Source organism: Lissotriton helveticus, chromosome 4_1 (genome assembly GCF_964261635.1).
Source record: "Lissotriton helveticus chromosome 4_1, aLisHel1.1, whole genome shotgun sequence".
Classification (NCBI taxonomy): Eukaryota; Metazoa; Chordata; class Amphibia; order Caudata; family Salamandridae; genus Lissotriton; species Lissotriton helveticus.
The window spans coordinates 1,125,711,891-1,125,726,733 of record NC_136063.1 but is presented as its reverse complement, the minus strand read 5'-3'; the positions used below and the strand labels follow the sequence as shown (position 1 = coordinate 1,125,726,733).

Sequence of the window (14,843 nt, the reverse complement as noted above, 5' to 3'; positions counted from 1 at the left end):
GGTGGAGTTGCTGTAATTTTCAGGGACCATCTAACATGTCTCACAGAGACAATCAATGCATATCCCGAACATGAGCTACTATCATTCAAAATTCTCGCAGAGAATTTTATCATTCTAGCAGGCGCAGTTGTCTATAATCCTCCTGGACAACAATCCAGCGTTAGCGCCAAACTTCTGAACCAACTACTCCCTTTGTGCCTAAAACACAAAAACTACATGGTCATTGGGGACTTTAATGTCCATTACGAAAATACCAATGCCCCTGGATCGACACAGCTCAAATACGACATGGAAATTCTGCAACTCAAGCAGCTGATCGATGGCCCCACGCACATAGCAGGGCACACCCTGGATCTCCTTTTCACCAATATCGAGTCAGCCACCCTCAAGGAAATCCTCCCCTTGTCCTGGTCCGATCACTTCATGCTTTCATTTTCATTTAAACTTCCCGGCAAACCCGTAAAGACCAGACCCACCCCCCTCACCTCCAACAGAGCCTGGAGATTAATTAACGACTCCATTTTCCAAAATCACTTCCGTGAAATAGACATCTCCCTACCAGACAATTCATCTATTGGTAACAACGCCATCCGGCTAGAAACAGGAATTCGCCAAACGTTGGATAAAATAGCACCTCTGCGAGAAGTCAGGAAAAAAACATCCACCAACGAAAAATGGTACACCCCCACCCTCAAGAGCCTTAAAAGAGAATGTCAAAAAGCAGAACACCAATGGAGACAAACCAAAGACTCTGAAACCAGAGCCAACTTTACAACCATAAGGAGGCAATATATTCTTGCCATTCGAGAGGCAAAAAAAGAATTTCTTACGCAACGAATTCACGGAAACCACAACTCGGCAAAAGAGTTGTTTAAAATCATGAAAGAGCTCACCAATCCAACCAGCACTTCGCAAACCCTCACCCCCTCAACAGAAGCATGCGAACGGATTAGCACTTTCTTTTCTGAGAAAATCGACAAAATCTACTCCACCTTCACCCCCTCCCATCCCACCACCCATTACGATAACTCTGATGTAGATCTTCCTACTCACGACAAAAACAACGCCCATCCAGACATAGGCAACTCCCCACGTCTAACTAACTTCCAACCACTCTCCGAAGAGGGAGTGTTGGCAGTTCTTAAAGCAATTAAATCCGGCTCTCCTGCAGACCCCTGTCCGCACTTTGTGTTTTCGGAAATTGCACCGACACTCTGCCCCCTCATTACCAAACTCTTCAATCAATCCCTCGCCACCGCGTCCTTCCCAGACTCCTGGAAACACGCATCTGTAACCCCTCTCCTGAAGAAAGCCGGTTCGGACATCCTCAACCCAGAAAACTACAGGCCGATCTCACAGCTCCCTTACCTCTCCAAAGCACTGGAGAAAATGGTAAACCTACAACTGTCCAAATACTTGGAGGACAACTCGCTTCTGGACCCCACCCAAACCGGCTTTAGATCTAACAACAGCACCGAGGCTACGCTGCTGGCAGTGTCGGACAGTGTCAGATGCATCACAGATCAAGGGGGATCGGTGGCTCTGATACTGTTAGACCTGTCGGCAGCGTTTGACACGGTGTCGCACGAATGCCTGTTAAACATCCTACAGAGCAAAGGAGTACAAGACACAGCGTTAAAATGGATTGAATCCTTCCTGAGCAACCGCTCTCAAGCTGTGCACATGGGCCAATTCCACTCTAAACCCCGTCACATTGGCTGTGGAGTCCCACAAGGGGCCTCTTTAAGCCCCACTCTCTTCAATGTCTACGTTTCATCTCTGGCTGACATTGGAAGAAAGTGGGGCATCGGCGTATGTTCATACGCCGACGACACACAGCTGATGGTGACCATGGATGAAAGATCGGAAAGATCGGAAACAACCAAAATAAAACTACATAGTTGCCTCTCTGAAATGGCAGAGTGGATGCGTAACCATTGCCTCAAACTTAATGCCGGAAAATCTGAAATATTACTGTTTGGAGGAGCAAAACTATCATGGAATGATACGTGGTGGCCACCGACACTGGGAACAGCCCCCACCCCGAAACAGTATGCCAGAAACCTCGGCATTATGATGGACAATGCATTATCCATGAAAGACCATGTACGCATACTCTGGGGTAAAGGATTTGCAATCCTGAAACTCCTAGCCAAAATCTTCTCCTGGATCCCACTGGACTGTCGGCGCATAATTACTCATGCCCTTCTGGTTAGCCGCCTGGATTATGGCAATGCCCTATTCGAAGGGATGAACGAGCAACTGTTCTCCCGCTTACAGGTTCTTCAGAATCAGGCAGCCAAACTGGTATGCAATAAGGGCAAACGAGATTCAGCATCAGCATGCCTGAAACAACTCCACTGACTGCCAATGCGCCAGCGAGCCACCTTCAAACTACTCTGTCATGCGCACAAAGCCCTCCACAAGACAGGCCCTACAATCCTGCAAGGGAAAATTGAGTTTTACATTCCAAACAGGAACCTAAGATCCAACAACTCAGCCCTAGCTAAACCTAAACGCATCTACAAAACAAGAACGGGTGGACGAGCCTTCTCACACCTGGCGGCCAAACGATGGAATGATCTACCCATGGATCTTAGACACACCACAGACCTCCTCCAGTTCCGGCAAAAACTTAAAACTCACCTCTTCCCTAAAGACTAACTCCCCCCGTATGATTTCAGCAGTCCCCTTTTTCTTTCAGCGCCGTGATATCCCTTGGGATGAGTGTCGCGCTCTACAAATACCACAAATAAATAAAATAAAGTGAATAGGATCCTAATGTGTATTGTGTAGTTCAATCATATCCATTGAGTCCTTGACATATTAATTGATTTCAGCTATAAAAGATATAGCAAAATAGGTTTAGATACTTAGACAATGGGTCACGAATGGAAGAACTAGAGATTGCAAGGTCTTTGTGAATTTTGGGCAATATGTAGCTAGCAAGGTTTCTGGGGAGTGTGGTAAAAATTACAGTTTCCTGATGGCAAATGCAGTCCCCATTCAATCATGAGTCTTTAAAATATTAGTCATAGATTTGTGGTGATGTAGTCTAGTTGTCAACAGTTGCTTCTGTTATCAATTATCTCATGGCTCATATATCAAGTTCTGAATCACAATGCTATACTGTTGGCTTAATTGTGTCATTGGTATTCTGGTCAAAGAAAGATGTAAATGCAACTTATCATGCTAGGTTTGATACATCTCCACTTATTAAGCCAGAAAGAAGTAGGTTTTTAAGAGCAATGATACATTGTAGCATGCGCAAGGGGATGAATTCTGATTTGTTATGGAAGTCAACAAAGTTTGGAGTGATACGGTTAACCTTGTCTTAAAAATAGATCATCCTTATTTTGAGAAATAAGTGAATTATATCTGTGCGGATTATAACTGAGCCACCAGAATTTAAAGGGACAAAGGTTAGCCCATGTACTTACAAATATGTTTGATTTTTGGACAACAGAGATCAGAAATTTACAATTAGAATGTTATCCTCCTGCGTCAGTGAACAATTCAAGGTTCCAGAACGTTTGTATCAGTGTCTATATTTCTAGTGAACTATACTAAAATATTTGCACGCCCTAAACAGGTAAGAAATGCATAAAAAAATTGTTAATTATACCTTTAGAACTTAACTTGCAATGTCTGCGTCTTAAGTCAAGTTGCAGATGTTCTTACACGCTATAGAGTATCAAAATTAACATTCAAATAATCCTCACAAAAAAAGACAATAGGTCTATACAAGTGTTTAATAACTGTGAAAGCAAGACGTTGCTAGAGATTAATTTCAGCAAATCATTGTCGTAAGAATGAATTCCCTAGTACCAGTTTGAGTATTTGTGTATCCAAATTAAAGAGAGCTTTTCACTGGGACAGTTACAGACACAGATCAAGGAGTACTATTGCACAAAAGAATTGAAAACATGCTTGAAACATGTGTAGTGCAGTTATAACTTACTCCGAGAAGAATGTGACATAGCCAGCTTCCAAACACCGGAGAAATACTCAGTGGTAAAGGTTTCAAGAAACATATCCTGAATTCTTGGACTAATTCACAGAAAAAAAATAACGTAGGAGCAATGGCTTCAACGTTGATATACAAAAAACCTCTTGTCTTGCAAATTGAAGCCCTTTTGCTACCTATGGTCAGATACTTTATTTAAACATCTTTGCCTAGAACAGTGGTTTGCAAATTTTAATACAACCACCCCTCTCGAAACAAATGCTGGTGACCAGGAATACCTCATTCTTAAGCAAAATGCTAAAAGGCGTTTTTAAATACAAACCTTAATTACAAGTGTGGAGGTACAACTTAATTAAGAACAAATATTAAGCTGTGATCATTCTAATCAAGATTACTCAAACAAAGTTTCTGTAGGGCTCCACAAAATATTCTGCATGTTTTCAAGAAAATGTTCCGTTATCACCTAATAAACTTACTAAAGTGCTGTGAATGGAAATGTGTTTAGTAATAAAAACAATAAAAAATACATATTTTACATTCAGAGTAATAATTAAGGATCTCCTTCAGTTAAGGGACTATGGGTAAGTAAACATTATGGCCTGATTTAGAGTTTGGTGATTGGGTTACACCATCACAAACCTGATGGATATCTTGTATGCATTATTAAAAGTGTGTTATATCCTTTGGCACCTTCACTATGGTAGAAGGGATACAGGTATATTTGTGCCGGAGTGACCGATCTACCAAACTCGAAATCATGCCTAAAATATACAACGTCCCTCTCCCTCTTGCCTTTTAAAGATTCTTTAAGCCTCGTCATTGTTTTGAGAAGGCCATGATTAAAATGATGATTACATACTATGACGAATGCATGTTTACTTTGTATATTTTATGATTTATGAAACATTGAAAACGATGTAAAAGTGTTTATACCGGTGCACTTAAATAATCCCTAAACAGATGACAGTAAGTAACATGGATAATTTTTTTTCTATAAAGTACAGTGTTTTACAGCGAAGTCAAATCTTTCAGGTTTTTTAGAGCCTGTTTTTTTGTAGAGAGGCATAATTGTGTGTCAGGAAAACCTCTCTGTAGTTAAAGCTACGAATTGCATAACTTCAAACAAGCGGGAAATGAAAGATGGGTACTATACTATCAAATAAGTTCAAATGACAGGGACGTTGCAAATATAATATTTCACATTCAGCCCTATGCTAATCCCTAAACATATGCAGTGCAATTCATTTATATTAAATAAATATAGTAAGGTAAGGAATACTACAAAACCGTGGCACAGTGGCATCACTTATAAAAGGGAATATTAGTAGCCGATTAGTCGTCAGGCAGCTACTAGGAGTTTAGTGCGTAATTACACATTAAACAGATCAAAAAATCTGCTGAAAAAAAATACATGGCTGCCAAAGTAGAGATTGCAAAATAACGTGCAACAGACTTCCCCCAGTTAGAAGAGCTGTGCACAAAAGGCCAGCATAATATTTTGCTTATTTATGCTTTTCTTCATTTGAAATGTCTCTTTCTTCTGTCGCCAGGCACAAATCTGCAGAGGTTCATAAGGCAGTGATACATGCGACTGTGGAAATAGCAGGGCAGCTTCACCACTAAATCACTTCAAGCGGGTTTGATTGAAGTCTTTGACTTCAACTCATCAAGGTTCTCCACACATGATCTGCAATAAATATATACGAGATTAGACAAGAACTAAAACCCAAAATTGTTTCTGTTTCAAGGTAAAGGCATCAACGGTGCACGCAAATAAACAGCACATTAACTCAATTAGTTGTGGAATACATTTTAGTTCCACAACAGAGGTATCTGACTTGAGTCAGTGACACTGCTAACCTGAACAAAAGAGCAAGTCATCTATGCAATAAAACGATTATTTTTCATAGAAGGAGAAGGTGTGGCTTCCTAGTTAGAGCTTTTAAACACGGGGAACAACGTGCGAATCCCAGCCTTGGTTCAACATCCTGTGATTCTGGGCAAATTACTAAACCTTCTTGTTCCTAATAAAGGAATCAAAAACAATGTGTAACATATCTGTTTCTGTTGAAAAGCACTACAAATCCCTTGGGCCACTTTTGCGCCAAAGAAAACTATGAAAAAAAAACAATATAGAACAGTAGTCTGAAAGCGTTACCTTAATATTTATGGTACGTTAAAAGGCAATCGCAAAAACTCAAATTTTCATTAAACCAAATGTGCATTACTTCCTTGAAAAATACGTTCCACAGAAATTCTTTGTCTTCATCACAGATTTCACTAAATCTAGAACTATCACACTAACTTCACAGAGGGCACCAGCCCTTAAGCGATGGAGTAACAAGGACACGACACAAAACATGTTACACATTATTAACTACATATACTAATTAAATGTTAATGTCTCAAAAGGAGACCAGTGGCAAACAGGAGCAGGCTCACCACCTCAGCTGATCATTAGCTCAGTTACGCGGCCATGTCCCTCTCAAAGTTCGATCACCTGTGGAACATTCCTCCACATATCTCTATCAACGAGAGAGAGGGATGGCAAGCCCCTGTAGAGCCGAGAAATACAATCAATGGCATAGGAAGTTTTTAGGTCTCGCTTGAGCCAGCGCATGCGCTGCTCTGCGAGACATTTAGTAAGTGGGTTTTCAAAGTGCTACCACACGCTTTTGCTTGCCTCAAGCTTGCGGTTATGCGCGCGTGCATGCGCGCAGCCGCCATGTGCCTTTTTGTCATGGCTCATTAAGCCTTACAGCGCGCGAATCACTTTCTCTCCCAAGCGCCTCGCTCTGCCCCTCCCCCACCACAGAGTGCGTCCCTGCGATCACTTTCGCTTTCGCGGCCGCATTACTTTCACGGCCGCGTGGCCAATGCTTATTTCTACTGAGCCTCATCAGTTATCTTCTAACAAGTACTCTAGGATGGTCGTTGCCCCAGGGACTGACTACCTGCAGGCTGTGAGAACCGCTAGCCACTACACTTGCATTATATTCATATTTCATTCACTTTCGTGACATTTTCTTAACACACGGAAGGAGGAATCATATGGTCACCATCTGGACTTTTTAGATCTTTATTTAATAAAACAGTAGTGGCTGGAGCTTCCCGCCACAATACTTTAAACAAAAAAATGGCGATTCACATATGCCAGTTAAGCTGTTAACTTTGTTTTTTTCCGTGATTTTAAATTGCCAATGTGGTTTAATGAGCAGGGAGCTATATATATCAAATTAAAACGCAAATGGAAAATAATCACTGTCTAATAGGACACACTATCAATTTATACAACCAACTTGAAGGCACTCCTTTTGTTAACCTTGGAAGTTTAAAAGTCTGAGTCAACCCTCTCAGAATCCTTGAGTGCAGGTCCATGCACTCTGCACCACTCAGCTACTGTTTTTCGCAGATTACGGTACTGTTCATGATATGGAAAGTAAAGAGTGCACTCCGAGAGAGAGATATGCACTGTGTGTGATTGTGTATGATATATTTCCAATTGTACTGCTGGGCGGTGCAGTTTTCTTTTGAATGGACCTATCCCTGCTATCACAAGCATTATTTTAGAAGTCACAAGTTTGAATCCTGCAACTCCACTTTGGAGTCCAATTGCTTCTGTTTTGTGTCGACAGATTTTGCACCATTAAACCGATTAATAGTGACAATAGCTATAAAAAAAAGTACATAATATTTGTGTGCGTTGTGATGGATAACTGTACTTGCCCATTCTTTGTTCAAACCGATGAACAGTAAGGCTTTTAAATAAGAAATAGCACTTTTAATTAGGACTTTCTTATTAGATCAAGATTAAATTCTGTATTTCCCAGAAATAAATTCTCACAGAAAGATTACACATTAGCCAATTCATTTATATATAGAATTAAAAATAATATAAAATCACCAATACATACCTTTTAATTGAATCAATTCAATAAGCACATATCACCAGTCTAAAATGGATATATAATGGTGCAAGAATTAAAATATCTTCTCTTTAAAACTCACCGGGCGATCTGCAGTCCATTATACCTCACAAATTAAAATATTTGAAAGTGCAACAGTTTAGCCAAGCACCCAGAGCTCATTTGGACAGTTTAGGCCACAACAGAACATTATGCAAGCCAACATAACATACACTGCCATTATAGATCTCATTAAATAGGGCATCATAGAGGAGCATAAATGTCAAATCTCAACTATGATAAAAACAAGCATTGTCATAGCCAAAGGTCTTGCTTTTGGGACCTTATAAGTGTTGAGCCATGCAACAGTTGATGTTGTTGCACAAAGGATATTGTGCTGCCTAACTAAATACTTATAAGGTCCCAAAGTGAGACCTATTGGCTATGCCAATGCTTGTTCAATTTGATGTGACCAACATGTGTGACTAGTTCTCCAGTGCATGTCAGTTCTGCCACTAACTGGTGCACCGTAAAATATTTCTACGGTTTCAGTCAATATTTATTTATTGCCATAAAATTGTCTCATAGAAATACAAATATGTAAAATGTCATCACTAAAACCTCTAAATCATTTAAAAAAACAGTACTACGCAATTTAGTAAAAGAATACGTAAACTTCATAAGCATAATCCATTGCAAATCCATTAAAAAAGTTTTTTAATCAACGCGCTAGTCCCATTTCCATTCGTAAACAAAATGGATGATGCATTAAAACGACTTTGCACATTTAATTTTTTTTTAACTAAATTACATGATTTTTTTTTTCTTCAAAAGAAACAAACAAAAATAATGTAGATGTCTGTTAAGTTATCGCCGCAAGACCATTTAATTTTCTATTTTTTGCTAAACCTCCGATTTGTCTTGCTGGTTTGGTTCTAATTCTTCTCACTCTTAGAACGACTTTGTGCAGATGTTTGTTTTTCACGCGTATAGTGAAAAGAATATTCTGTGCCAATCTGTGGAAGTACTCCTATTCTTGAAACCTTGGTTGACAAATACGCTGGTAGCCAAGGGGGGAAGATGGCGGAGTGAGTCCGCGCAGAGGACGCCGCCCCGCTGACCTCCGTGTTCCCAGCCTCCCATCTGGCGCTCCCCACGCCGTTCTGGTCTTCTTTTGCAATATGGATGCAGTGGAAATGAAAATTGATATTAAAAATGTAAAAACTCACAGAGCAGCTTTTTGTGCGTTTGAAAAGCTGGAAGGTTGAAGGCAAGCAGGAGGCGGGAGCCACGGATGAGGACGACGTACCTGGTAGATGCAGTATAGCTGACTGGAAAGCGTGGAGAACTCCTCGATGTGGAGGGTGTGTTCGGTGGCTGCCCGTAACAGCTTCCAGGTGAGCAGAGCGGCGCACTGGAGTCACGCAGGGCGTTCTTTTCAGCAAACAGCGGCTGCAGTGCTCAGCTTTGGCTTTAAGCTGCATGTTTCTGGCACCGGGACTGGTATGGCTCTGCAGTGTATTGCCGCAGCTAAAGGACGTGGAAGTGGCACAGCTGTGGCAAATGTCATGGGCGAAGTAGGAGCTGCAGGATCTTTGACAAAGTCAGCTTTTGGTGAGAGGAATTTAAATAGTGACTCAGACACTCGTGACAGGCCTGGGGGCTCTGGGATAACAGCAGAGGCAGATACCCAACCTCAGTTGGGAAGACCAATATTGCGCCTGCTGCGGTCGGGCAGAGCTGGTGGGCTCCTTAGGTCCTGTGGCTCGGAACCAAAAATTCCAGGGCTGGAGATGGCTGATGCTTTGATGAAGGCAGCTCATGAGGGGCATGGCGCTAGGAGTACTGCTACATCCAGTTCTGCTACAAACACTGTAGTCTCAGCTCTAAATCAGCAGGGGGACGGCCAGGGGAATGGTCTCCTGGATGTGAATGGTGTTAGTAGCGGAGATGAAGAAACCCAAATGAATACGTTGGGAGATGGGGAAGGAGAGAGTCATATTGTGCACATGCAGCCAGGCAGGAACGAACACGGTGACAGTAGTTTTTATGTATCGGCACTGGCACCAGCGGTAGTGCCATCTGCTTCATTAATAATCCTCACTTATTGCCCAGTGATGTGGATACTCACTCCCAAGCTGAACAGACTATCGGTCCAGAACTTCAAGCACAGCTGTATGTTCAGTCATCGCTGTGCAGTGACAATTCTAAAGTAATGCTTTTCACAGACTTTCCTCAAACTCATGTGACTAATACTGTTCTGGCTATTGAAGAGGACATTCGGGCAGAAGTTGTGGCCTTGAACATAAGTGGCCGTGATGGTGAGAATTGGGGGTTCACAGAGGTTGAGACTGCTAATGCTGTTAAAGCCGCATCGGTACCAGATGCAGTTAAAGAACATTCCCACATCGGGGGGAGAGGCCTGAATTCGAAAGGCACTAGACGAGCTGAGGGAGGAAAGGGGCGAGGCAGCTCAAAGGCGCCACTATCTGCGACATCTGGGCGACTTAAGGATATGGCCTTGAGTGGCACAAAATCTGATTCCGGCTACAGCCCCTGCGTAAGTGGGTGGCATCAAAGGGTGAGGTCAAGACCATCATTTCACGTCTCTCCAACACTGCCAATGTGGAAGTTGCCACATCCAGCACCCCTACAGCATCGGGGGGCTCATCACCACTAGTGCACTCAACCAGTCCTAAAGGGGACGGGAGCAATACTTCTGAGGTATGTGGGCCAGAATCCGCTCTGACAGAACGTGTGGCAACTGAAAATCTTGTGGAGGGGCCACCGGCCGAATCCATGATTCCACTTGAGCAGGAGGTGTCTTTTTTGTCTACAACAATGCAAGCTCTTTCCATTCAGAGAGCCGAGGCACAGGAATACTACCTCCAAGCTAAAGGGGACAGCCAGGAGTTACAAGAACGGGTGGCAGAGGTTTAAGAAGCTAATATTTCCACTACTAGATTTGCCAAATCCGATGGCGTTTCTTCAATTCAAACTTGAAGATCTTGAAAATCGCCATTGGCAAAATAATTTACGCATATTGGGTATCCCGGAGGGGAAAGAAGGTTCTGATCCACGGGCTTATGTTGTTCATTTGCAGCAGCAGGCGTTTCTAGGATTGGCGGATTGGGACATGGACTTGCAAGTTCAAAGAGCATATTGACTTGCGTTTAATATCAGGCAAAATAATCAAGCTGGCTTATCCCGTCCACGGCCAATTTTGGTGTTTTTTGACAACTTTTTATTGCGCCAAGCAATTTATATAAAAGCCCGTACCTCTACCCCAATTAAAGTAGATTCTATAACCCTGTTCATGCAAGCTGATTTATGTAAATCAACAATAGACAAGCGGTGGAAGCTTCAACAGCTGATCGATCCCTTTAAGGTAGTTTGTTCCCAAGTATTTCTGCAGGAGCCAGCCCGGTTGAAGATATTTCGAAATGGACAAACTTATTTTTTTGAGGATGAGGAAAAAGCAAAACAAGTTCTTTCAGCTTGGCAATCTGAGAATAATGGATAGAAAATAGAGACTGGGGTAGATTTATTATAGAATATATTCTGAAAGGAGCTAGGGGTAGCTTTTTCTCTTTTTACTTTGCCTCCTGTTTCTTCTCTCTCACTTTTTCTTTTTCTCTTTTTCATGGCCTATCTCGTGTAGATGATATGGGGCTGTATACTTCTTTTGTGTTTCAGGGCTAATATTCATGATGTATCCACATGCTGAATCTTTAGGTTATATACTGTTGGGTGTTATTGGGGGGGAAGAGGGAAGCTGGTCGCTGGGGGGGCTCGTTCTCCGTTGACTGTCATCTATCGACAGTCGAATAAAGGGGTTGATTCCCTTCTGTAGGTACTGGGGGGGGGGGACTGGAGGAGACGATGTCCTGAGTATGATCGGATTACTGATGATAGGCGCACTGGGGGTGGGTGGGGTTTAAAGAGGCAAGTAATAATGGGAAATGTGGATATTGCATACAATGTATTTGAATTAGAGAGCAGGTTGGAGAGGGCTGAAAATTAAATCAGGAAATGTCTGACATGAAGTATATGTGATGGAATGTTGCGGGGCTGAATCAAGACAGGAAACGGAATCTAATTGGGGAGGAACTTCGCGCATTCAAACCACACTTACTTGGGTTGACTGAGACTCATCTTGCATATAAGGATAGGTCATTGTTATGTCAACTTGGGTATGATACAACAGTATGCACGTCACAAACAGTTTCAATACGGGGGTAGCTATAATGAAATCTAGGAATGCAGTGGGCACTGTATTACGAACATTAACTGATACCAAGGGTGTGTGGGGTATTGCTCAGTTATTGATTGAGGGGCACAAGGTTACGATGTGTGTAGTTTATGGACCGAACACTGATTGTCCTGAAGTTTTTGATGATTTAAGTTTTGAATTATTTGGTTGGTCTTGGGATTTAAATGTAATGTGAGACTTTAACTGTAATAAGGACACTACGATGGATACTACTAACAGCAAAGTTCGGGCTCGAATGACTAAGAACAGGGCTGCTCTATTATCATTTTTGCATATACATCAACTAGACGATGCTTGGAGGGTACTATACCTAACACCTCCAGGGTATACATTTTACTCTTACCCACACAAGCAGTATTCCCGTATTTACATGTTTTTTGTCAAACAGGCTTTGTTGGAAAATGCTCGTATAGAAGTATGTCCCAAAATTATATCCGACCACAACCCAGTTATTTTAACACTACGGAGACAATTGGGTATTAAAAAGGAAACCTGTGCTTTTTCATTTTGCCAGACATCTATTAGTAGCCCTGACTATATTAATCACACTAGAGGGATATTAAAAGAATATCTCACTAACAATCTGGGATCTGCTAGTATTTCAATAGTATGGGATTGTATGAAAGCTTTTATCAGGGGGATGACTTTACAGTTTGTTGTGGCACAAAACAGGCGAGAAGCTGAGGTGGTAGAGCTGTACCGTCAGCACCGGCATGCTAGGGCAATTGGTGTAAGGAATCCAACATCACAGGCAATATACCTTTGGCTCTTAAAGGTTAGGTCTAAAATTAACAGAGGACTAGTGAAGAAGATAGCTACTAGGTATCACAAACATACACAAAACATTTCAGTATGAATACGGAGAAAAGGTGGGGCGGGTACTGGCAACTCAAATTGCTGATCATAAGACTCGATCTAATATCAAATTAATCAAAGGGAAGGGTGGCTTGACTTTTACACAACCAAAGGATATTGTGGAACAGTTTAGACTATTCTATGCTAAGCTATATCCCCAATTAGATTGTGAGCCATTCAATAAACACGCTTTTTTTAAATATCTACAGGAGGGACACTTATCCCAGCTTGACGTCACTGAGACTTTTGAATTACAAAAGGATATAGAATTACTTGAGGTTGAGGAGGCCATAAAATCTCTACCTGTGGGCAAAGCTGTCGGGGAGGACACTATACCGTTAGAATTCTATAAAACCTTTAGTGACTTACTAGTGCTGGTTTTTGTGCAGCTTTGTACTGACATTACTAATGAGGGCGAGCCTCATGACTCATGGAATGTTACTAATAACGTCGTATTCCCTATAAAGGAAAAGCCAAGTGACGATAGAGGCTCATATTGTTAATTAACGCGGATGTCAAAGTCTACTCAAAGATTTTGGCTACACGTCTCGCTCCTATAACTCACAAACTAATATCGGAGCAACAGCACGGCTTTGTCACAGGGCGAGATACAATGGCTCGTATTAGTACGGCAATAACGGCCTTCGACGTATCTGGCAAACTTGATAAACAGGTAGGGACTATTATGCTAGATTTGGAAAAGGCATTTGACACAGTGGGGTGGGAGGCTCTCTGGATGATTATGGACACATGTGGACTCGGCTCTCGGTTTATTTCTGCAGTCCAGAAGCTTTATAAGAAGCTGGTGGCAGCTGTTAAGCTGAACAGTATCACATCCGCACGGTTCAGTGTCCAACAGGGTACTAGGCAGGGATGCCCTTTGTCCCCCTTGCTGTTTGCTCTATATATAGAGTTGTTTATCAGACACCTTCAACAGGATAGAGGGATTTCCCCAGTCTGTCTAAATGGTGTGGAATTAAAAGTTACAGCGTATGCAGACGATGTGGCAGTTTTTCCAGCTAATCCCGATAAAGCTATTGATAATATTATAGTACAGGCTGGAAAATGAGGGTGTGTTTCGGGTTATAAGTTGAATGCAGCCAAGACACAAACAATTTTAAACTTTCAATCTGAGACTATATCACCCCTATTAGGGGTCACACAAACAGCTATATACCTTGGTGTTTGTCTTAGTAGCAAAGTTAGCGATATTGTATCTTTGAATTAAGAGCCATAACTCAAAACAATTATGGTTAAGTTGTATAGTTGGCATCGGCTTCCTATTAGTATACCCCCTTTGGTAGTGCCATAGGGTAGTTTCCTTTGGGTGTATAGACGCGCTAGAAGGGCTCACCAGTATATGGAGTTACCATATATACATCAGGGGCTCAAGCTCCCAGATTCCAAGCTTTATTATTGGGCTTCGTTTCTCTGACGGATCAGGAGTTTGTTATCTGGGGCTGAAGTGGAGTTGCCGTTTGCTTTCTATCAGCTAGCGTGCAGTACATCGACCGGGTTTCTGTTATATAAGACCTCTGACCCGAATTATTTCAAACAAGTTAAATTTAAGACGATTAAAGATGTTATCAATCCATTGCCCCATTTACATCAACATACGCAGATAAGGGATAATCCTATGTTCCCAGACATATTTCACTATATGATTGGGAAGGGGTGGCAACTTAACGGCATAAGCCAGATTGGGCAATTGTATGACGAAGATGGGTTCTGGTGTTTAAGCTCATTAAAAGCTGAGTTTGGATTAAGGCAGAATAATTTTTTTAAGTATTTACAAATCAGGGATTACCTAGTCAGAGACCAGAAGCTATTAGTATTGCCAAGT

At 41.8% G+C, this 14,843-nt stretch overlaps 1 protein-coding gene across 3 annotated transcripts in view; it reads right to left on the bottom strand.

Annotated features, from left to right (window-relative positions):
• Positions 1 to 3,734: 3,734 nt before the first annotated feature.
• The window catches only part of TMEM245 (transmembrane protein 245), an 894,766-nt gene continuing 883,657 nt past the window's right edge, over positions 3,735 to 14,843 (bottom strand). The window contains exons 18-19 of one of the 3 annotated variants that reach the window (XM_078687734.1): positions 7,882 to 7,920; positions 5,553 to 5,654 (exon numbers count right to left, since the gene is read on the bottom strand). In XM_078687734.1, coding sequence (XP_078543860.1) covers position 7,920 — 1 coding nt within the window. In that variant the 3' untranslated portion in view covers positions 5,553 to 5,654; positions 7,882 to 7,919. Of the gene's footprint in view, positions 5,655 to 7,881; positions 7,921 to 14,843 lie in introns of all 3 variants that reach the window. The other 2 variants (XM_078687735.1, XM_078687733.1) reach the window with 2 other exon arrangements.